This window comes from Dipodomys merriami, unplaced genomic scaffold (assembly GCF_024711535.1).
Source record: "Dipodomys merriami isolate MVZ:Mamm:240054 unplaced genomic scaffold, mDipMer1.0.p SCAF_10, whole genome shotgun sequence".
NCBI classification, from domain to species: domain Eukaryota; kingdom Metazoa; phylum Chordata; class Mammalia; order Rodentia; family Heteromyidae; genus Dipodomys; species Dipodomys merriami.
In genome coordinates, this window is record NW_027202271.1 from 25,150,250 (window position 1) to 25,173,157 (window position 22,908).

The 22,908-nt window shown below is 40.8% G+C and overlaps 1 protein-coding gene across 2 annotated transcripts in view; it reads right to left on the reverse strand.

Annotated features, from left to right (window-relative positions):
- Ppm1h (protein phosphatase, Mg2+/Mn2+ dependent 1H) overlaps window positions 1-22,908 on the reverse strand; it is a 200,921-nt gene that overhangs the window by 49,504 nt on the left and 128,509 nt on the right. For both annotated transcript variants that reach the window (XM_069987868.1, XM_069987877.1), the window contains exons 5-6: window positions 18,811-18,895; window positions 7,759-7,877 (exon numbers count right to left, since the gene is read on the reverse strand). In XM_069987868.1, coding sequence (XP_069843969.1) covers window positions 7,759-7,877; window positions 18,811-18,895 — 204 coding nt within the window. The remainder of the gene's footprint in view (window positions 1-7,758; window positions 7,878-18,810; window positions 18,896-22,908) is intronic.

The following is a 22,908-nucleotide window of genomic DNA, read 5'->3' on the forward strand; positions in this document are numbered from 1 at the left end:
CCAGACCATCCTGGGGCTGCCCCTAGTGAATTCTACTCTACAGAAAATATTTGGATGGCCAAGACTGGAACTGTGCCTTCCATGGCTCCGCTGGACTCTAGGCTGCAGACAGAGAATAAAGGTCACTCCCAACAGAATGGAGAGGCTTAGAAAGGAAGATGCCTTTTAATCAGATTCTTAGGGTCTAGTGAAAGGAAAAGCAAGAAGAGGTTAAAGGCTGAAATGAACTGGGGTCCCTTTGTGGCCAGCAGGAGTGAGAGCTGGAGAACAAGTCAGTCATTCCTAAACACGATTCTGGTGATGGGGAAGATGAGACGAAGCCCATCCCCGCTCTGACTCAGGCGCCACAGAGAATGGAGGCCATTTGGTTTTCCCTGTCTGTGCTTGGTTTTTTCAACATGGTGCTGTTGAATGTTCAATGGCTACTGAGTAATTGTGACACAGCTAGTGAAACATGGAGAATTTTTTTTTTTAACCAGTCCTGGGGCTTGAACTCAAGGCCTGGACTCTGGAGCCACAGCTCCACTTCCAGCTTTTTCTCTTTATGTGGTGCTGAGGAATCGAACCCAGGGCCTCATACATGCTAGGCAAGCACTCTATGTCTAAGCCACATTCCTAGCCCCTTTATTTTTAATTTTACTTAACTTTAGTGAATTGAGATGTAAATAGCCACATGTAGCTACAGGCTACATGCACAGAGAATGCAAAAGGTTTCCTTTACCTTCATCAAAGTAAGGAGTGATGAATGGAGAAAATGATGGTTAACTCCACTCTGTTCCCCATGGAAAATCTCCCGATTTGCTCATCGTTTTAAGGGAAACAGAGGAGGGAAAATTATCCTGACACATCATTAAGTTAGAGTCATAAAATGTTAAGGGCTGCAAGAGACAAGAATAAAAGGTTACCATCTCTGGAATCTTTCTAGTGGAAGCTGCCTTTTCCAGAAGCTCAAAAAAGCACAATGAAGTCTCCCGTTCCCTACATGGGCAAAGGGAGCACTTTTACAAAGGAGATACCTTGTTGGCAAGGCACAACTTTAAAAAGCCTGTCACCCAAGGCAGTACTCTCCTTACAACCTCTCCCCAGAAACGAGATCATCACAAAGGAAGAATTCTGGTTGCTTAAAAGGATGAATTCTGGTGTGCCTTGTTCATGAACAGAACCATCTGGAAACAATTTCAAATTCATATGACAGACTTTTCTTCTTTGGCCTTTGCTCTCTCTATAAATCCCATCAGCCCAAGAACAGCTGCCAGAGAATCTGGCCTGAAGCCAAGGGGTGAAGTCACAGCCCCCTCCCACACCAATGTCATTCTGGGCCCCCAGCTGGCTTGTTACCCCATGTGGCTGGATGCAGGGCATGAAGAACACTGGTCCTACATGAGAAAGCAAAATCACCAGCACTCACAGGAGGAGGGACCTGGTGCCACAAAGCCAGCTGTGAGAAACTGTTGTTTCCAGTCGCTAACATAGATGCTTGCCAGCAAATTATGACCTGAGACAGCTCAGAGGGCGGGTCAGGACACAGAGCGCTCAAGAGGACACAATGCCAGCTACAGTGCTAACCCTGCAATAGCAGCTCAGCACAAAGGGCTGGAGGGTGGGGGTAAGGGGAGGGCCCTTGCTTGGGAGATTCTGGCACCAGGACCAATAACACCAGGCACAGAAGGTGAGAGCTTGCATGGGTGCTGGGAGAGCACAGGGAGGCCACGCCAGGGACCAAGTCAGTGCTGGGGTAGACAAAGGGTTTGTAAATCAAGCCACTTAGCTAACTATCAGAGGAGAGGAAGGAGGGGAGTAGGAGGTGGGGGAGTCAAGGAAGAGACCAATTTCATTATGACAAGCATGGTGACAATAACCTTTTGTCCTCTAAACAATCTGGGCCTGCCAAGCTGCTCCATGGTCTCTGAGAAATCAGGAGGGTGGGGAAGGATCCCTGTCAGGAGGCAACAGACTCATCCTTAATTATGAGACATGGCTTCCCAGAGCTGACATCCTCTACCCTCCTTCCTTCCTGCTACAGACACATCACAGAATGCTGGCATGGTGCTCCTCTAATGAGAGCAGGCAATTTTCCTAAGCACAGGAGGCTTAGGATCTGCTCCACCATTACCATCCCCCAAAATCAAGTACAGATCAGGGTGATGAGTATAAAGCATCTCTGTTTAATCTGACCAGTGGTCTAGGAGCTAGAAAAGTCACTGCTGTCTCGTTCCTAAAATGCTTCATTCCATCCTCTCATTCGCTAATGAATTATCAAGAAGACTCTGTCCAAGTAGAAAGAAATCTCCTGTTTAAATTTATACCAGAGTTCAAAACTGAGTAAAGATGTCTAGTCTTAGCCCAAAGATATTTGTACATTGCATCAAAATTCTAAAATAAGGGGCAGAAACCTCGGCAGTCCTTATTCTGATCCTTGTTTATTGATGAAAACTGGGTAAACCACTGAATGCCTGAGTCTCTATTTGGTCAACTTTGAAATGGGAACAAAGGGAATCATTCCACAGTTGGCAGTAGCCAATAGTGTGCACTCTGAATTACATGCCTGGCTTCATATTCCAGCCTTGAAAGAGTTAGCCTCTGTGCCTCGATTTCTTCATCTATAAAATGTTCCTAAGTCACAGGGCTGTTTTATGAGTTCAATATGAGGAATTGGGCAAAGCTCCCATTCACAGTGCCTACCCTATAGTTCTAATAACTGTCAGCCAGCCCCATTACGATCATAATTAATGGGAGAGAAGGGGGACATAAAAATCTACACAATTAGGAATTTACTACAAGGATTAAACGGCTTAGCAGTGGGGGTGGACCCTGTTACAGTTTTCACAGAAATGAGTTCAAGGCTACCTCTGAAGCCAAGAAACAAAAGTAGGACTAAGAACTCATTTTCAACCTTGCCCATGACACCTTCCAAATGCTCACCAGTCTACTTTCAACCCTTTCCTACACCTTTGTAGTAACTGAAGACGTTAGTGAGAAAAGAAATCAGATACGGTTTCTTACCTCCCTTTCTATGGCATTGATTTTACAGACCTTTCCCACCAAGCAACTAGGAATGACAGCTGATTCCATCTTCTTTAAGTCCCAGAAAACAAATTTGTTTGGTCTGAAGCTTTATGTCAGAGTGCAAAAATATTATTAAAAGGGGCTCATTAAATATGGGGAAAGGGGATTACAAAAATTATGGTTTAAACTGCAATGTTCCCAAGTTACCCCAAGGAACACAAAAAATATAATGTTCCCAAGTTACCCCAAGGAACACAAAAAATATTTCCTTCTCTACAAGTCCCGGTTTCAAATCTAAAGAAGGAACAAGTAGGAAGCACACAAAGGTATGCATAAATCTCTGCTCATAGTTAATCTTGTGAGTCAACAGCCATGTTGGGAATTATGCTGAAAACAAATCAAATCATGTCTGACAGAAGCCATTCTTAGTCCTGACTCCTCAATTATTTAGTGGTTTCTGTGAAGTTTCATATAATTAAAAACAGGCATTTACGGACTGCTTATCTGTGCTGCAGGATCCTTCCACCCCACCCCACAGCAGGGTGGAGAGCATGAATGGGGGATTTGAGCACACCAAGCTTGATGTAACATAGCTCCTGAAATTATGTACATTTGAAAAATTAAAAAGGCAATCTTCAGCCACTTCTTAAAGGAAAAGATACACAAGCCACTCTCTCCAGAAAGCATACCTGGAAGAGATTGAGTTTATAAAAAGCTTATCTCATCATAGTGCTTGAGTGGACTGTTCTCAGCTTTTGGAAGCATCTTATACATTAAAGTAGAATGTCTACCAATCATCTATTAGAAGTGCTTTGGAAAGCTAGTACATTAAGTTGTTCTATCCATGAATTGACACTAAGTGTCTGCAACAAATATACTCTTCTGTTTGGCACCATTTTAGGCATGATATTTACAAATGCTGAAGGCTTTGATCTGATTTGCCTTTCTGGCATAGGAAGAACATACAAACAAGCCTTGTTTTAAAGTTCAGTGTCTCAAAGGCAATGCTCCACTCACACCGGTCACACTGACTGTCCGCAATGTTGGCCTGACCCCTATAAATTTTGTTGACTATACCACTTTTCTTTTGGCCAATAAACATTTGCAACCGTTTTACTATGTGACCAGTCAATGGACTATAGGATGTGGCTCTGGTGTTCTTATCACCCCCAGAAGCTAGTCTATACTAGCTGAGAAGGCATATTTAAATAGATAATGAAGATAGTGATGGATAAATAGAAATCCCTTGGTTTCAGCCACCTTGTTTCTTGTTCCTTTCCTTTTTCTGTTTTTTAACTTCTTTCTTTTTTAGAACCTTGTACTTAGTCCTGGAGATCTCATACTGATATTTCCATGCGTTTTTTCCTGGACACCCAAATCTGCTTTCTGGAGCCAGTCTCTTCAAAGTTTCTTTTAAGATAGAGCCTTTTCAAACACTGCTTCCATTTAATTATTTTTGCCAGGAATATACAAAGGGCAATTTGTAGTTAATGTAAATTTCTTGTCTGGTTTCTCATATCTGTTAGTTTGTTGCCTCAATACAAGCTGATTTTGCTTTAAAGTGCATTTTTTCCTCTTGTATTTTGTTTGTACTTAGGCGTTTCCCACACTGTCCTTTTAGATCAACTTAAAAAAATATTGTTTACAACCACACAGGTTCCTAAATATTTTCTAAACTCTATAGTAGCTGAGTGCTGATGACTCATGCCTATAATACTAGCTAATAAGGACTGAGTTCAGGGCATTGAGGTGCAAAGCCAGCCAGGCCAAGAGAATCCATGAGACTTTTATCTCTTATTAACTAGGTGGGGGAAACAGCCTAAAGTGAAGGTGTGGCTCAAGAGGTAGAGTGCTAGCCTTCAGCCAAAAAGCCAAGGGTGAGCACAGAATTCTGAGTTCAAGTCCCAGCACTGGCACAAATAGATAGGTACGCAGGTAAGTAGGTAGGTAGGTCATCAATAGATAATAATCTCTATAATACTCAGATCAAATCCTTAACATATTTTCAAATACATTAGTTCTCGCCCTCAACTTCTCTGCCAGATGTGCTGATTTTGCTGACTAAATGTACATCAATTTATAAGAAAACTCAGCTGGAGTTAGAATAATCACTCTAGGACATAAAATCTCAGAGGTTCCCATCAGAATGACATTGCCCCATTTGTTAGGAAATGGAAAGACTTGGAAAAAATTATATTAAGTGATGTAAGCCAGTCCCAAAGAAACATAGGTCCCATGGTTTCCCTTATTTGCAATATCTAGTATATGTTTGAGTCAAGCAGAAAAGGTTAGATAAGATGATGTTAGGGAAATGAACCCTAAGATATGTATTCAAAAATTTTTTTCTTTTATGCAATTGCTTCTAACACATTTATAAGATTATTTCTTTGTTGCTTTGTATGCCCCTCCCCCACAGTATAACCCCTGCTTTCACTGTATTTGATGTAGGTATAATTTGTGGAGGGGAAGGGAAAAACAAATCATTTAAATATGGATACGGGTGGACCCACTGCAACAATGAGATGTACAAGTCGTTATGTTGAAAATGAACTTTACAACTTTGGTGTGGGGGAGAGGGGGAGAGGGGGAAGAGGGGGGTGGGGAAGTGGGGAAGATTGGGTGGGGGGACAGAGGGAGGATGGGAAGGGAAGGGATGGGAAGGGGAAACAAAGGAGGAGGCTACAATGCTTGATAAGAAATGTACTCATTATCTTGCCCATGTAATTGTAACCACTCTGTACAGTATTTTCACAATAAAAAAATAAAAAATAAAAAAATAAAAACAGCAACAAAAAAAATAAACATTAATTGAACACCAACATTTTTATACACATTGCTGAGAATGGTGAGGGAATATAGTGACTTTGCATTTAATGACAAACTGGAAATATTATTGAAGTGTGAAATTTCTTTTCAGTTTCTCTTACAAACTTTGGCTTAATAAAAGTTTACCTTCTTAAAAAAAACAACTCAGAGGTTCAAAGATCATGAGCTCTTTATGACAAATCCATTCATGTTTTAGAGCAGGGCAAATATTAGAGATTGTGTGGGCTTTATGGACTTTGTTACAACTATTTAACTGCCTGGTTGCACTGTGAAGGTAGTCATAGATTAAATGTAAACAAACACATATAGCTGTAATTTTTTTTAAAAAAGAATTATTTGTAAAAACAGGTGGTGGGTAGGCTTTGGCTCTCCAGCTATAGTGTGCTGACTTCATGCTAGAGGAAGAAGAGTGGATCTGGGTGAGGATCTTTGGCAGTTGGGAAAGGACAAGCAAAAGCCCCTAAGGGGTCAGCCCCTTCTCTTCCCTAGGCAGTGCAACTTGTTCCTTTGTGACAACATGTGCCCAAGAAGTTAACATGGGAATCCCAGTTGTCATCCTCCATTACTAAGTATTTCAGTCAATAGAGAAGTATAATGAAAACTACTTCTTAGCTTTTGTTGGGGACAGAGTAAGGAGAGGGGAAATTGTGTTAAACAGGTATGAGGTTCACTTATTAGGATCCAAGGCATAAGAGGAAATTCTCCCTTCCTACACTAGCCCTGTATTGTGGAAGCACTTGGTGACAAGCATTTGCCACCAACTGCTTCAGTCTCTCACTGTTTCTTGTTCAGGTGGAACAAACAGATGAGGTCTTAGTCAACAGTTCTGGTAGGCATACAGGTGTGTTTTAGGAATAAGATATGCCTTGTTAAGTAAGAATTTGGATTCAAGACAATTTTGGGTGGATTTTTTTTTAAGTATCTGCAGTAGATATGTCCATATCATTTTTTTATTCCCTAAATGAAATAGTATGACAACTTCTTACAGAACATTTGCATATGTTGGGTATTTTCAACAATTTAGAGACGATCTATATAGCATATACTATATACAATAAATACATGCTATTTTACTTATGGGGGATTGCACATCTTCAAATGTTGGTTTCTATAGAGAATCCTGGAACTAATCTTTTCCAGACACCAAAGGCTGCTTGGAATGAAGCTAACTCATTACTTCCAGTCTCCACAACAATGTTTCAGTCTTTTTTTGTTTCTCTTTTCACTTTATCCATATAAAAATAGGGGTTAAGTATTTATTCAAGTTGGGAATCACATCCATGTCAATCTAGGTCAAGAAGCCTGTGGCAAATACCCTTTGGCTACTCTATTTTCTTTTCTTTTTCTTTCTTTCTTTCTTTTTTTTTTTTTTAAAGCAAAAGTCTTGCTGTGTAGCTTAAGCTGACTTTGAATTCATAATGTGGCTCAGGCTAGCCTCAAAGTCTCCATTTTTGTGCCTCAGCCTACTAGGTGCTGAGATTACAGGCATAGGCTTGTAATGACCAATCAAAGCCCTTATATACCTGGTTTATAATTTGGGGTGGGGGTCAGTGCTATATCCCTGGTTTGTAACCATAAAAATTTAATGTGTTTTGAAAGTTTCCAAATGATGGCTCCATACAAAAATGAAGAATTAAGTCAGCTTCATAGGGATAACAAAGCTTGGGATCTGAGCACTAGTCCTAAGCAAGAACAGGAGAATAGGAGTAGGTAGATGTAAGGCCTTGTTCTTTACAAATGTAGGCTGTATCACCTCTTGGCCCCAACAATGTGAGTCACTTTTGATAATGGTGATCACACACACACACACACTCTCTCTCTCTCTCTCTCTCTCTCTCTCTCTCTCTCTCTCTCTCTCTCTCTCTCTCTCTCTCTCTCTTTCTCTCTCTCTCTTTCTGAGGTGGTGCCCGGGTGGCATGCTCTTACCAGCCTGTCATATTAAAGTCCCTGTAGAGCATCTTCTTTCCAAGCTCCTTTCTCTGTACTCGCCTTGGAAACTCCAAATGTGTGAACTCATTTCCCAGTAAGTGAGGCTGCATGAATGCCTAAATAGAAAGAAAAAGCCACACACACATTTAGAGGACAAAATAAGTCTCAAGGATGTTTTGCAAATTGAGGCAGGCCATTGTTCAAAGACAAGAAAATTCATATTTTAAGAGAAATAAATTTTGGAATTTCAACACCAATAGTGAATGAGCAAAGAAAATTCATATACTTAATTTTCAATTTTTTCATCAGATAGGATAAGTTTTGTAAGCAAAGGTGCATGGGGCTGAAGGTAGAAGGGAGAAACTAAGCTTTTTTGTTTTAAAAAAATATTAATGTATTGTTGCTATAGAGGTAATGTACAGAGGAGTTACAATTACATGAGTTTGGTAATGAGTACATTTCCTTTTGCACAGTGCCATCTGTTTCCTCATTCCCTCCCTTTCTTTCCCTGCTGTCTCATTTGTACAATTCACTTTTATCGATGTCCGGTGCGCTCCACTGCTGCACTGGTTCCTCAAGGTCTGTGCCCTTCCCCCACATTTCTGAAGACACACACACGACCACATCTTATATAAGTTAAAGAATACAGAATCACCCGAAAAAGAAAAAAAATTAAAAACAGTCTTTTGTTTCCATATCTTAGGAGTTCATTTCAGTATATATATTACTTTATATAAATATGAAGAGGGGCTTAGGCATTGCACTTTTGTAATTCTCTCCTAAGACTATCCTCCTTTGATCTCACTGTATGTAAGTATCTAGAATCCTGGGTAATTTGTCATATCCCAGTGTGTTTTAGATCTGACCTCTGCATATCAGAAAGAACATGTGCTGTCTGTCTCTCTGATCTTGGCTTACCTTGCTTAACATGATTTGTTCTTATTTCATCCATTTCCCTGCAAATGACATTATTTTATTCTTTCTAATGGCTGTGTAAAATTCCATAGTATATAGGTACCACATTTTTTATAAAGTTCATTTTTGAGTTCAAATTCAAGATGGTTCCATTTTCTGGAGTGGCTCATTGGTGGGATAGGAGGTTACACAGACTCTGCTCTCATCTCACTCAACTGTAAGCACCTACCATGCAAGGCCTTGCAACAAAGCACAGTCTTCAGTAAATGCTAGGGCCGAGGCCATGGGGTGGGGCTAGATACAGCAGACAGGAATGCTCTGCTGGAGCCCTTCCAGTTTGCTCTGCAGTCATTGCTTCAGTCATTGGAAGACCATTCAGGAGCAGATGGCTTCTCCCCATCCCCCCAAATCTCAGTTCATAAGTCGTAAGAAAAACAGTCACTTAGGGAATTGCTTTGATACAACGAACTTTCTCACTGTCACATTCAAAATTCAAATCTAGCTATCCATGAGATGGAGCATTTTAACTTCCTTGCTCAGAGGTCACACATTATAAGCATGCTTGAACTAAAAAGTGCCTGCCTTGAGCCCTAAGCTTGCATGTTGGCCATGTGGAGGAATGGATCAGCTCTCATTTTTTGGCATGGACAAGAGTGGGCAGAGCACCTCACTGCCTGGCACTGTCAGAATGCACAGGACAGATGGCCATTTTCTCAGTTCATTGGTACAGGTCAAGTATCCTGCATACAAAATGCTAGGGACTGGAAGTATTTAGGATTGGTGTGTAAATTGGAAATATTCACATTTATCTGCAATAACTAGTATATGTCTAGGACAAGCAAAAGAGGTCAAAAGCTATGTACATATGACCATATAACCTGATGCTAAGCGAAATGAGCCCCAAGATAGGGACACAAGAGGTTTTATCTTTGTTGCTTTTCTTTTTAATGTACTTATAACATATTATGTGATTTTTTTTGTTTCTTTTGTATGCTCTTCCCCCATGGTACAACCCCTGTTGTCACTGTATTTGATTCTGGTGCCCTGCATCTTGTATATACATTTTTCTAATTTGGGGAGGGGAAGGGAAATAACAAAATTCTGAAATAAGGATACAGGATGACCCATTGCAACAATGAGATGTACAAGACACTATGTTGAAAATGAACTTTACAACTTTGCAGGGGGAGGGGAGGAGAGGAAGGAGTTGGGGAGGTGGGGAGAAAAGGGATGGTAGGAGAACTATAAAGGAGGGTATAACAATACTTGATAGAAAATGGGCTCATTACCTTGCTCATGTAACTGTAACCCCTCTGTACTGTATCTTTACAATAAAAAAATATATATTAAAAAGTTAAAAAGTAGAGGTACGGCTCAAGTGGTGAGCGTCAGGCAGCAGAGAAAGGCAGCGTCAGTGGAAAAAGCAAAACGAGTGTGAGGCCCTGTGTTCAAGCTCTAGTACTGGCACAAAAAATAAAATCTACAAAGAGTCTAACTGCTTCCTGTTTCAATAACTTGCAGGAGAGTTGAAGTCTTTAGTAGGAGGATTCAATCGGTCAAGATTCAGCTATGCATCCTGCGTCCTGTATAGGGCCTGGGGAAGCTTAGTATTCCCACCAGGCCAGAAAAGATACACTTAAATGGCAAACACAGAATAGCCCAACAACTTGGGGATTTGGGAACTTCTTAGAGCTTTCTTAGCATTCAAGAACCACAGTCAGAAGTATTTCATTTGTACTACCTTGTCCTGCTAAAGGATTGCTTACATCAGTACTCTGGAGTCTTGAGTTCTAAAAGTGATTTTTACCTTAAACACACTATAAGCAACAAGCCCCAAGTTTAAAGTCTGAAAAATGTGGCAGAATTTATTGGGTTGCTTTAAGTAATAAAGCCTAATGATTTCCTGGCCTTAAACTTGTAAGATCCCTGAATAATTTTCACATGGCTTACTTTACTTCTGATACCTATGCAGTTCATGAATATAAATACGTATAATGACTAGAACCTGCTCCCCAGGAAAATTTCATACAGATGAGGGCCTATTAAAATATGGACCAAACCCAAAGTGGGATGAAGTACATACATTAAGAACCAATTTCCACCTGCAAAGCAAAAATTCTGACCACACTCTTAAGCATTTCTCATTCATTGCACATGCTGGATATATTTTAAATTTAACTTTTTGGCAGAGTTGTTTTTATTTGTGCAAAACATTTGTATTATGATGCAAGTTAGTGAATTTGGGCATATGCAGACATTGAGCACTTGCAAACATCACCTGTATTGTTTATTTGTTTATTATGTTCTGTGTATGTATGTATGTGTATGTGTGCATGTGTACCCGTACAGGCTTGCTACATAGTCTAGGTTGACCTAGACTATGTAGGGTGAGTCCTAGGTTAAAGCTAGGCTGGCCTCAAACTCATGATCCTCCTACCTCAGCTTCCTAACTGTTGGTCAGGTCATGACAACACCCATTTCTTATTTCTAATTTTAGTAAAATTTCTTCCTGCTGTGTTGTGGCCATCTAGCCAGTGAATGGTGTCAGCCAACAAGGAAACTGTCTCAGGTTTGGGGATGAGGAGCCAAAGAAATTCATGCAACAGATATGAGCTCAGGGATTCTAAGAATAAAGAAAAGAGGCCCCTTTGCTTGGAGCTAACACAGTAGAGAGGGAACTGGAGGAAGGCTTACAGGAAAAAGGATGGTAGAGTCAGGGACTAAGGAACACACAGTGGACACTCATAGGGGTGAGGAGTGGTGGGTATGGGACGGAATCTGCAGAAGCTTGTAGGAGCCGGTGTTGGGAGGTACCTAAGAGCTGCCCCTAGAACAGAATGGTGTGGGCAAAGAGGTGGCAGTAGCATGGCTACCTGTAGGATGCTGACCAGAGGTGCTCATGCCAAGGGTAACATAAAATTCAATAATGGATATATACAGTTACATAAAAAAATTTACTCACCAAAATATAATATATATGGTGAAATGCATGATGTGTGTCTGAGCTGATGGATTTTCAGATTGAACATACCTATGTAGCTAGCACTAACTAAAACACTGCCAACACCTTAAATCACCCCCTCTGCCTGGCAGGACTCCATCTAAATCACCACTGTTCCTCAAAAGGGGAGCATATTCCAAAGAACTCTAGATTGACTTGGCCTATTTTTGTACTTCATCTGGAACCTGGAAGGATACCCCAGGGTGGGCTAAGTCTCTGAGATTCACCCATGTCCTGTATAGTCGTCGTGTTTTTCATTCTTGGCATCACACAGTAGTTCATGCTGAGTCTGTGCCACCATTTACTTGCTCACGCTACTCTCTGAGTTACCTGTTTGGGTTACTAAAAACATTGCTGCTATGCCTGCTCCAGTCTTTCCATGAAGGTTTGCATACAGCTCTGCTAGGCAGATATCTGACAGTAGACTGCTGGGGCATAGCATATTCTGCTCCAGCGTGGACTGCCAAACCCTTCCCAAAGGAGTGGCTTCAGTTTCCACTCCCATCAGCAGAATATAGAAAGTCAAAATACTTAATTTTTTTTTGTGTTTGGTCAGTTGTGGGGCCTGAACTCTGGGCGTAGGCACTGTCCATCAGCTTTTCAGCTCAAGGCTAGAGCTCTACCACTAGGCAAGCACTTTACCACCAAGCCACCTTCCCAGCCCCTCAAAGTTAAATTTGATGGTGGATTCCATGGAATGCAATCTTTTGTAAAGTTCTCTACAACTTTTTTAAAAATTAATTTTAAAAATGTTTACACTTCTGAGCCTTTGAGAGGGGGTTATCAGAATGAAGAATTTTGGCATCTAATGCAAATTTTCTTCCATTGAGTCATCTTTCACGCGTGCGCACGCGCGTGTGTATGTGTGTGTGTGTAAAAAATCTCACTGGATCATATGAGGAGGACTGGAAGCTATACACTTCAAGATGATTTATCATTGTACAAAATCTTAGGTCAGAATGAAATGGAATTAATAACGTCAGCCAAAGCCACTAGTTCTCACTAACAGTCGTGCTAACTCAGAAGGGTCTTCAGGAGCTAAGGCTGGCTGCTTAATTTACTGTACAAAAATAGACTATTTTGGGGTTTAGGTTAAAAAAGTGAAGGAAAAAAATGGGTAATGGCTGAGTTCTTAATATGTATTGGTTGGATTCTTTTATGAAGGAAAAAACCTCCTAGGATTGCCCTTAAAAAAAAGTTCAAAGTAACAGGAACAAAAACAAAGTTTGTATGTATAAGATTATTACTGAACTGAATATTGATATAACTCTGTCTGATTTATGTTTCAAAGTGCGTATTTATATTTCTATGTGGTCATGGGAATCTATAGTAGGTATGAAAAATGCCACAACAGCTTTATAGATTGTCATTATTTAATTAGAAAATAAGAAACTAACATGTAATTTTATAATACAGCATTAAATGGGGAAGGGTACTGGAATTGGAATGAATTTTTCTTTTTCATGATTCAGATGTTCTCCTAGGCACAAAGTGGTGAGCAGTTTCTTTGTGACAAAAGACTGGGTTTGATCGCTGTTGTCAAGGTGAAGTAGGATCGCATGGCGGTGAGCCAGTCATTTTAACTCAGAAGCACCCTTGGACCTCTCGGATAAAAAAAAGCCTCCTGTCTTAAAAGGAGGGTGGGCTTAAGGAATTCTTAAACTCTAAACTTTAGAGTCTAAATGTCTGAAGCATGAAAAAGCCCAGCAAGCCAAGAGGTACAATACCGTCTACTTGAAGTCTTTCCAAGCCCATCATCAGGGAGACGACAGACAAACAGAACCAGGCTCTGCACAGAGCTCGGAAGAGTTCCAAGGACATCACAAGAAAGCACCTCAGATAATGTCACTCTTGTGTGTATCAGATGTGTGCATGAAACCCACTTTCATCTCGTCTGTACATTGCCCTTGATGAAAACCGGCTGCAGACTTAGTCATTCTGCAGGGACAGAAGTACATTATTTGAAAGTTTGATGATACCAGCACATATTAATGTAATCAAATCAGAGTGTATAAACATTTCTGGGTAGAATAGAGGCAAAGCCATTAGTCTCACACCTTAATGTATCCAGATCCCTTGAGGGAGGTCCATTTCTGGCTATCACCTGAAGCAAAGGTAGGGACAATTTCCTCCAAGGCCACTAAATCAGAGCAGTCAGTTCTGCTGAGAAACACCTACAAATCAGACCCCTTCTCTCCTAGTTCAGTCTTGACTCCACCAAAACACTTTCTGTAGCTTGGTGGACTCCTAATATGCTTTATTTCAATCATCATGTAAACATTTTTTTTTAAGCCCAGCTACAGAAGTGCAAAGCTTTTTCATGCCTGCAGGATCTTCGGCTCTCCGTGGCTGCTCAGACAGAAGTACAGGGCCCCGATCCCCACAATCACACAACTGCCACATTTTGTGTGAAGGTGTCAAATCTACAATCCCGGTTAATTAATCACCCTGTGTGAGAATCTATGAAACAAAGTTGCATTACTCAAGAGCAGTGTGAAGGGCCCTCTGAGGTCACGATGCAAGACCAAATAAAATTAACATGCCTGCCACATCCATCATTGGGCAACTGGCTTCCAGTTCTATAATTCCTGAATGTCCCGACTATGCATACCAAGAACATTCCTTTCTGATGCAGATCAAAATGGTTCATGTGTGTGTGTGTGTGTGGGGGAGTGTAGTCATGGAGATGGGAGGGCAGGGATAGTAGGGGAAAAACAAAGGAGGAAGCAACAATGCTTGATAAGAAATGTACTTATTACCTAGCTCATGTAATTGTAACCCCTTTGTACGGTATTTTCACAACAAAAAACCTTACTAAAAAATGGTTCATGTACAAAGGGCTCTGACCATTTTCCCCACCCCAAACACCATTATCCACTTCCACAAGTCAGACAGCCTTGGGACTGCAGACATCTGCTCAAAACAAGTGGCAAGGGACCTAGAAATTTTAATGATTCTAACATAAATGTTTCTTCACACACTATAACCATAAAATTTGATCTGACCTAAGAATAGGGAATGCATTGTTGATTTTCCAGCAATGTGCTGAGTGAGATCACAAAAGGGAACAGGATACTACAACTATCATTACACTGAACTTTGACAATTAGTTCCAGTGATGGATGCTTGAAAGAATGAGCAATAGGAGTGGATGCATCTAAAAGCATAAGATAATATGCACATGATCCTTGGCTTTACTATGGTTGGACATAATGGTCTTTACAAGAGCATGAAAGCATATCTATACAACCATACTGTTTTTCACTTTTAGTAGGTATGGAGATAGTCAACATTTTGTCATAAAGTCAGCTTTGCATTAAATGATTTTGCCCAGTTATAGGCTAATATAAGTGTTCTGAGCATTTTTAAAATTAGGCAAGGCTAAACTATGGTGTTTGGTAAATTAGGTATTTCTGACTTAAGCTATTTTCAATTATTGATGGGCTAATAGGTACGTAATCACAGTGTAAGCTGAGGTGCATCTGTGTTTTACACTGCCATAGGATTATCTTTCATTTATATTTCAGAACGTGCTATGCATATCTCAAGGGAAATATTACTTTTTGTTTAATTCAAGAGAAAAGGTGATTGAGAGACACTGTATGAGGGGACTAAAATCAGTCAGCTCATGACTAGGAGAGGCGGAGAGAACACCACACTGCACTCTGATTTTTCTCTGATAGTTGAAACTAGTTTCATGATTTTTCACTAGAAATCTAATTCTCACAAGTACTATTTTTTACCTTAAGATTATTTTATGCTATAGATATTCTAATTCTCTCAAATACTTTGTATCAAACATTCATGTCATGTGATTTTTATCACTGGATCTGGGCATTTCAAAACAACATTCTTAGATTCCTGAAGAAATAAGAAGTTGGACAATTAAGGCAATTTATATTCTCAGCATTTTTGCTCCTAATGTCTGAGTGAAAAGTTTTAGTAATGAACTTGAGAAACCTATGTGATTTCTAGTGAAGATCAAAGAAAATATAGTGTTCTGCAAATTCAAACATCAAGCTCTGTAGGCTAATAATATCCATACTGAATGTTTAAGAGAGACTCCAAAACATTTTAATATAAAATCATTGCAATTGGCTTCTAAATAAATGATTTTGCAGAGAGTAGGAGAAACAGACTATTCATATACTCTCATAATTCATGTGTTAAAGCCAGATCTCTAAGGTGATAGCACTGGGATGTGAGAGGCCTAGGAGAGATGATTAGATCATAAGGCTATCCAGACAACCATACAGCTCTCATGAGTGGGATTTTAGCACCCTTGGAAAGAGGCTCTAGAGAGCATCTTTGTCTCTTTGGCAAAGAAAAGATGTTTTTCTATGAGCCAGCACTAGACAATGAATCAGCCCATGCCATTATCTTGAACTACTGAGTCTCCAGATCTGTAAAAAGTTTCTCTGGTTCATAAGCCACCCAATTGGTAGTATTTTGGTATAGTAGTCCACACAGTTCAAGACTCATTTGAATGGCTAAAAAACTGTGTGCCACAAACCAATTCTGCATGTTATTGTCTTTAATTCCTACAAAGTTTTCCAAGGCATCCTATCTCACCAACTCATGACTGGGATAAGTGAAGAGCCTTGTGGGAATTATAGACAGTTTTGTGAAAAAGCTGAGATTCACCTTATTCCAGACATCCCAAATTATCTTTCTAATGTGCAAGGAGTCTGGGTAATTTTTAACATTCCTATTCCTTCTTAACAGTGAGCCTCCTATGTTCATTCTTGTAACAAAAATTATTGCAAAATAAAGAGCACAGAGGGCTGGGAAGGTGGCTCAGTGGTACAGTGCTTGCCTAACATGCCTGAGGCCCTGAGTTCGATTCCTCAGTACCATATAAACAAAATGTCACTTCTGGCTTGGTCTGTGATTAACTGGTGATAAGAGCCATCACAGACTTTCCTGCCAGGGGTGAGTTTGAGCTGCGATCTTCAGATCCCAGTCTCTTGAGTCATTGAGGTTACAGGCATGAGCCACTGGCGCCTGGTAGGGAGTGGTTTTTGAGTGGGTACAGGAAAGCCAAAGGACTCATGCCTTGCTGTAATGTGCTTAGTAGGGCATACTGTTTGGTATTGATAGGCAATCATTCATTGATCTTTCATTGATTCCAAATCTCTGTGCAGTGGCTGTGCTGGGTACTGGCTCTCTGAGGTGAGTAATGTAAGAATATGCTTTTTATAACTCAATCCAGAGATAGGACCAGCGTTCTGGAAAACAATTAGTACATACAGTGAGAGCTGCGCCACAGGTCTCTAGATGTTGCTGTATGAACAAACTCCGGGAACTGACCCTCTAGGGTACCCTTCCCAAGGTAAGTTATTGCTCCTGAGATCTCACAAGAGAAGATCTTCCTGGCAGAGAATAGAAATGCCACCTAGACCGACCATTATTTCCAAAGGACCGGATGTCAGAGTGTGCGTGACACACATGGATATAGAGTAACATCGATAGTGGTGACAGTATTTTTGGAGAGGTGAGCAGGATTCTGAGTGTGTCAAAAAGTGTGGCATGAATTCTGTATGTTGTAGGTAGCCAAAGGCTTTTAGGTAGAGCATGACAGGGTCCCTGCTAAGATCACTTGCAACAGCCTTGGATGACAGACTAGTGGAAGCCAGCCAAATGTCACAAAGGTCAGCTGTTAGGAAATCTACCTTTGCAACTCAAAGATCTTTGGTGACCCTTTTGTCTATCTATTTTATAAGTGACAAACCAATGTTTAGAAAGCTAAAAGTCTTTCACAAGGCTATCCAACCAGGGAATAAGACCCAGGTTCTAAAATAAAGATGTCTGTGGGATACTGTAGAATTCTTTCCACATGCCTAGATTCCCTACTAGTGGTTTTGAGCTTATTTGCTTGAAAAGAACACCAGAAAGTTTAGGAAACAACAGTAGGTAAAGGCAAAGTGCTGTTTTTACACTGGTTTGGAAATCTTGTTGTCTTATATACCAGAGGACAGCAGAAACACAGCTTTGTTATAAAATAAAATGTACATGGATGCGTGTGTGTATGTACACACACACACACACACACACACACACACACACACACACACAGAGGAAAAGTACATAACTACCCTCTATATCAGCCAGAGACCATTTATACCTACTGAAATTCAGAGACATAAACAGCCATTTGTAAACAGCACAGATCAATTCTTTCCTCATTAGGTCAGTAGAGTCACTAGGTGACCTTTGCTATTAAAAAAAATCCAATTGGTAAGAAAGTACTTCCTACACTTTTTCACAGGGTTAGTCTCCAGAGGTGTTCACCCCAAAGTGACTTGGGATGAGTACCACAGTGTTTCCCCGCCCCCCTTTATTTTTTGCCCGTCCTGGGTCTTGAACTCTCGGCCTGGGAGCTGTCCCCGAACTTCTTTTGCTCAAGGCTAATGCTCTACCAGTTGAGCCACAGTGCCACTTCTGGCTTTTTCAGAGCAGTTTATTGGAGATAATCGTCTATCAGACTTTTCTGTCTAGGCTGGCTTTGAACCATGACCCTCAGATCTCAGTCTCCTGAGTAGCTAGGATTATGGCCATGAGCCACCAGCATCTTTAACTGAGACCTTACGCTAACACTCTGCCCCTATAAAGTGAGGACAGGGAGGCTGAGTTTATTCTGTTTCCCAGCAATGAAAGGTTTCTGAGAGAAGCAAAGCTCCCTTAAAGTACCTCCAATAATTTTTCCCTAAAGTGAATGAACTACAGAGCAAATTTATTTTCAGGACAGAATCTTGAGTATTCCCCAGAGGACCCTAAACTTTTCAAATGATTCTGAGGTCATGGTATGATGGGAAGGGATCTCCAAGCTGTCACAAGGGCAGAGGATCTTCCCTGAAACATGACCGGAAGTGACTCCAACATGATTAAAGTGAGTATCAGACCTTCAGAACTTCAGCCTACAGAAAAGCATACACCAAACAATTCAAATCAGCAGCACACTATGTCTTCAACTTATTGCAGATGGAAAAAAATCAGACACAGTCATACACTGATGGAGATGGAGTGTGTTGTCACACACAGAGCCAGGACGTGTGATACAGGAGGTATGTATGGGGGAGTTAATACCATGTTGACTGCTGTGGGCCTGTTCCTCCCAAGTACATGATTCTTACCAGGTACTGAAGTCGCTGGCGTTCAGTTTCAGGGGTGAATTCCGAGGACATGGGGATGATCTCTCCATTCCTGATGATTATGGCCCTGAAATTAAAAATGTAATCTCATAAGTTCTCTGACACTGTGACAACCATATCTTGGTTCAGAACAGACACCATGCCACGAGCTGTGTTTTCTTGCCACCTTCATGACAGAGTTCATAGTTGTCCACTCTGGATGCTATTTTATTTTATGCTATTTTCGGTGCTTATGATTTTAACTAGCTTATGATAACTCCACTTTTCCCTCTAGCTGGAACCATACTACTCAGTATATAACAAATGCTCAGTAAGTAAGTGAATAAAGGAATGAATAATGCAAATGATGCTCATTCCATTCCAGGATTGTACAAGAGAGCCTTCCACGGTCATGGTAATGTTCTTATCTGTGCAGTCCAATATGGTAGCCACTGGCCACATACAGACACTGAGCGTTTGAAATGTGGTGAATACAGCAAGGAACTAAACTTACAATGTTATCTAATTAAGTTTCAGTCGTCCCACTACCTAATGTTTAATGATGTACACAGTACTACTCTAGACCTTTGTTACTCAAAGGATCTCTCTCTCTAGACCTTTGTTACTCAAAGGCCAGCAACACTGGCCTCATTTGGGAATTGGGAAGAAATACAGAATCTCGGATTCTATCCAGACTTACTGTACCAAAATCTTCATTGTAGTGAGATTTCCCTAGGCAATTCATAAGTACATTAGAATCTGAGGTCATCTGATGTAGACTGTTAAGTTTCTAGGGCAAATCTTGAGTCCAGGAAAAGCTACTCTTAAGGCTCAAAAAATTCATACACTCTAAAAATATGTGTCAAAGAGCTATTGCTGACTTAAGGACTTTAGAGACAACAGAGTTCCCCAGAGATATCTCTTGATATCTGAAAGAGGCGGTCAGATTGATAGCCGGGCAACAGTCTTTCCTGGGCCTAGTGGTAACAGTGACTTCTGCTTTCATATCTTCTAATTCTGAAGTGGTTTCTGATGGCCATTTTCTAGCCATCTATTGATTGGTTATAGCAGAAGGTTGACAAATGGAAATATCTTGGAGAATTGCAATTGCATTTTATAGGAATCTAGCAATTCCCTGGTACCAGGAGCCAGAGATCTGAGATCTGTCACACTTCTCAGCAAGGCTCTACAAACATGGAAAATGCCTTTGATGAGCTCAGCTCTAGGGTAGACCTGGCAGATTCTAGAGAATGCTTTCTTTCTTTCTTTTTTCTTTCTTTCTTTCCTTCTTTCTTTTTCTTCTTTCTCTCTCTCTCTTTCTCTCTCCTTCCTTCCTTCCTTCCTTCCTTCCTTCCTTCCTTCCTTCCTTCCTTCCTTCCTTCCTTCCTTCCTTCCTTCCTTCCTTCCTTCCTTCCTTCCTTCCTTCCTTCCTTCCTTCCTTCCTTCCTTCCTTCCTTCCTTCCTTCCTTCCTTCCCTGAACTCTGAGCTTGGGCGCTGTCCCTCAGCTCTTCAGCTGAAGGCTAGCACTCTCCCACTTGAGCCACAGCGCCACTTCTGGCTTTTTTTTTTTTCTGCTTATGTGGTGCTGAGGAATCGAACCCAGGGCTTCAGGCATGCAAGACAAGCGCTCTATCACTGAGCCACCTTCCCAGCCCAAGGATGCTGTTTCTTTGTGCTAGAAAACCTTTGGTTGCTCTTCCTTGCCAACAGAAGAGGGAGTTCCTGACTTGGAAACAATTTCTATAAATGGCCACCGCTATTGCCACCTTACTCCCAACTCCTTCCCACCTGTGCCCGGTTGCTGCCATCACAGGAACTGGTAGAGGGATATAGAAAGGGCAGGACATGACAAAAAAACTTTGTATGTGTGGGTGTCTTTAAAGAACTTATGACTCCAGAAGACAAATTAATAAGAAATGACAAAAATTAGGGAAAGTGACTCTAGGAGAAAGAGGCCTCTTGCCATAATATTTTGGCCTATGTTTCTAGATTTAGCCTTATTCTTGCTGCTCCTTTCATTCTACTTCTCCTTTCCAATGGCCAATTTGGTCCTCTGAGTCAGCTCTAAATGTTCTCCATTGTCCCTCTAGTGACCTTCATTGTCCTTCTCTGCGACCTCACAGGGTCCCATACCTAGCTATGCCCTTACAAGTCCTGCCTGCAATTGTTGGCTTCCATGGCTCGCTACCAACCCTAAAGAAATTTTCCCAATAGGGCTTCAGTCATTGTATTTGAGTCTCTAGTGCTCAATGCCTGGCATGTGACAGGCAACAGCTGTTTGCTGAGAGATAAGTACATACATGGATAAAGAGCAAGCTGGACTTGGGTAGATGAGTATCTAGTTATGAAGGCCATAAGCAAGACTTCTTAGTAGCAGCTTTATTAATTATATATAGTCCAGAACCTCAAAAACCTATATGCTTTCTCATTGGTTTGGCCTCAGAATATGTCACTGCTGAGAAGGGACAAGAAGGAAAAGGACAAATGGGCAGGGCTCTTCTCCTTAGAGCTGAGAGAAGGAGAATACAACAAGGGCAGCAGCCAGCATCACACTTTGTTTCCAAATTTTAAACTCACCTATGAAGTGGTTGCATTGAATTCCAATATAACTTTAGGTATAACACTTGATTGTTTTCTTAGATAGAGTGTTTCCTTAGATAGAAAATGATACCAAATCTATCTATGTGCAGAGCACTCTTCACTTTTGTTTGAACTACTAAGTTCTTCCTTTTTGAGACACCCATGGATTAAAGATGACAGTGTGGCTGCCAATGTGCCCAGTCCCTACACTCTTCCTATGTGATTCTTGGCTTGCTTTTGATCTTTCTCTCTTTCATCCCTCTGATCTTGGGATCAATTTGTCAGAGTGCCTGTCTCCAATCACGAGTAGGGCAGCAAGAGAAAAAGGGGCTTCAAAGGGAACAGAGAGCATATAAAGAAGGCTGACAAAATCCTACTCAACAACTAATAAACTACAGTAATGCCTTTAGAGCTACATTTTCTCATCAGAGACTTTTGCACTTCATATTTGCATTATTTTACAAGATGCTTTTTCTAAAGAAAATGGAAACTAAAACAAAAGTAGTGGCAGCCCTGAGGGTCAAAGTTACACTGGGGACATGCTCCAACCTGACTTCCAGAGCCTCAGGCCTGAACTTGTAGATGTTACTGTGGTGAGGATTTAGATGGAATTCCATTCACATATCCAGGCTTTAGAGAGAATTTGAATGGCAATAACATATTCAGGGTTTATTCAGAATTTAGAGGGATTAAATGAAGCAGTTTCTAGGAGCTGGCAACCACCTGACTCTACAGAGGGGATGATTCCTAAGCATATCCCCCAACCTTAACCTTTCATCACAGAGACCACAACTAAAATCACGACTTCCATTTTAATTCTCGAATAGTAAATGGGGCATTATTGATAACATGGCACATTATAAGGCTTAATGTGTCCTTATGAGTCAAGTGGGAAGATGAGAGAATATGAAAGAAAGTATGACTAGTTGTTTAAAATTTTTTTGGGGGTACTAGAGTTTGAATTCAGGACCTTGCTTTTGCAAAATAGGAGCTCTATCACTTGAGTCACATCGCAAACTCCTTATATGCTTTAGTTTTTTTCTTTTTATTTTTGGGTAGAATTTCTTGTTTTTGCCCAGGACTGGCCTTAGACCGAGATTCTCCTATCTATTCCTCCCATGTAGGTGAGCTTACAGGCACATATTACTGGAATAAGCCACACTTGGCTTAAAGATAATTATCTGAAATAATTATAACCCAATCTATGTCCGCAAAAAGAACCATTACTTTCAGTTTGGTTTACTGGACGTTTGGACCTCTTGGATGCTGGGAACCTGACAGTACTATAATCATGTTTGAATGAGTAGCAAGAGAGGCATGGAGGTGGAGAGACGGTTCATTTTCTTTATATACCTTTGAAGTGTTTGGTTATAATGGGAAATGTGTTTCTATTGTACATTTGAAGAGAAATTTTGGGATCTGACCACATATTCTCTAGAGTCTTCCTGAGCATGAACACGTATTTGAACATGAAGATGTTCATCTTCACAAATCCAGGTGCTTCAAGGCCCCAGTCTATA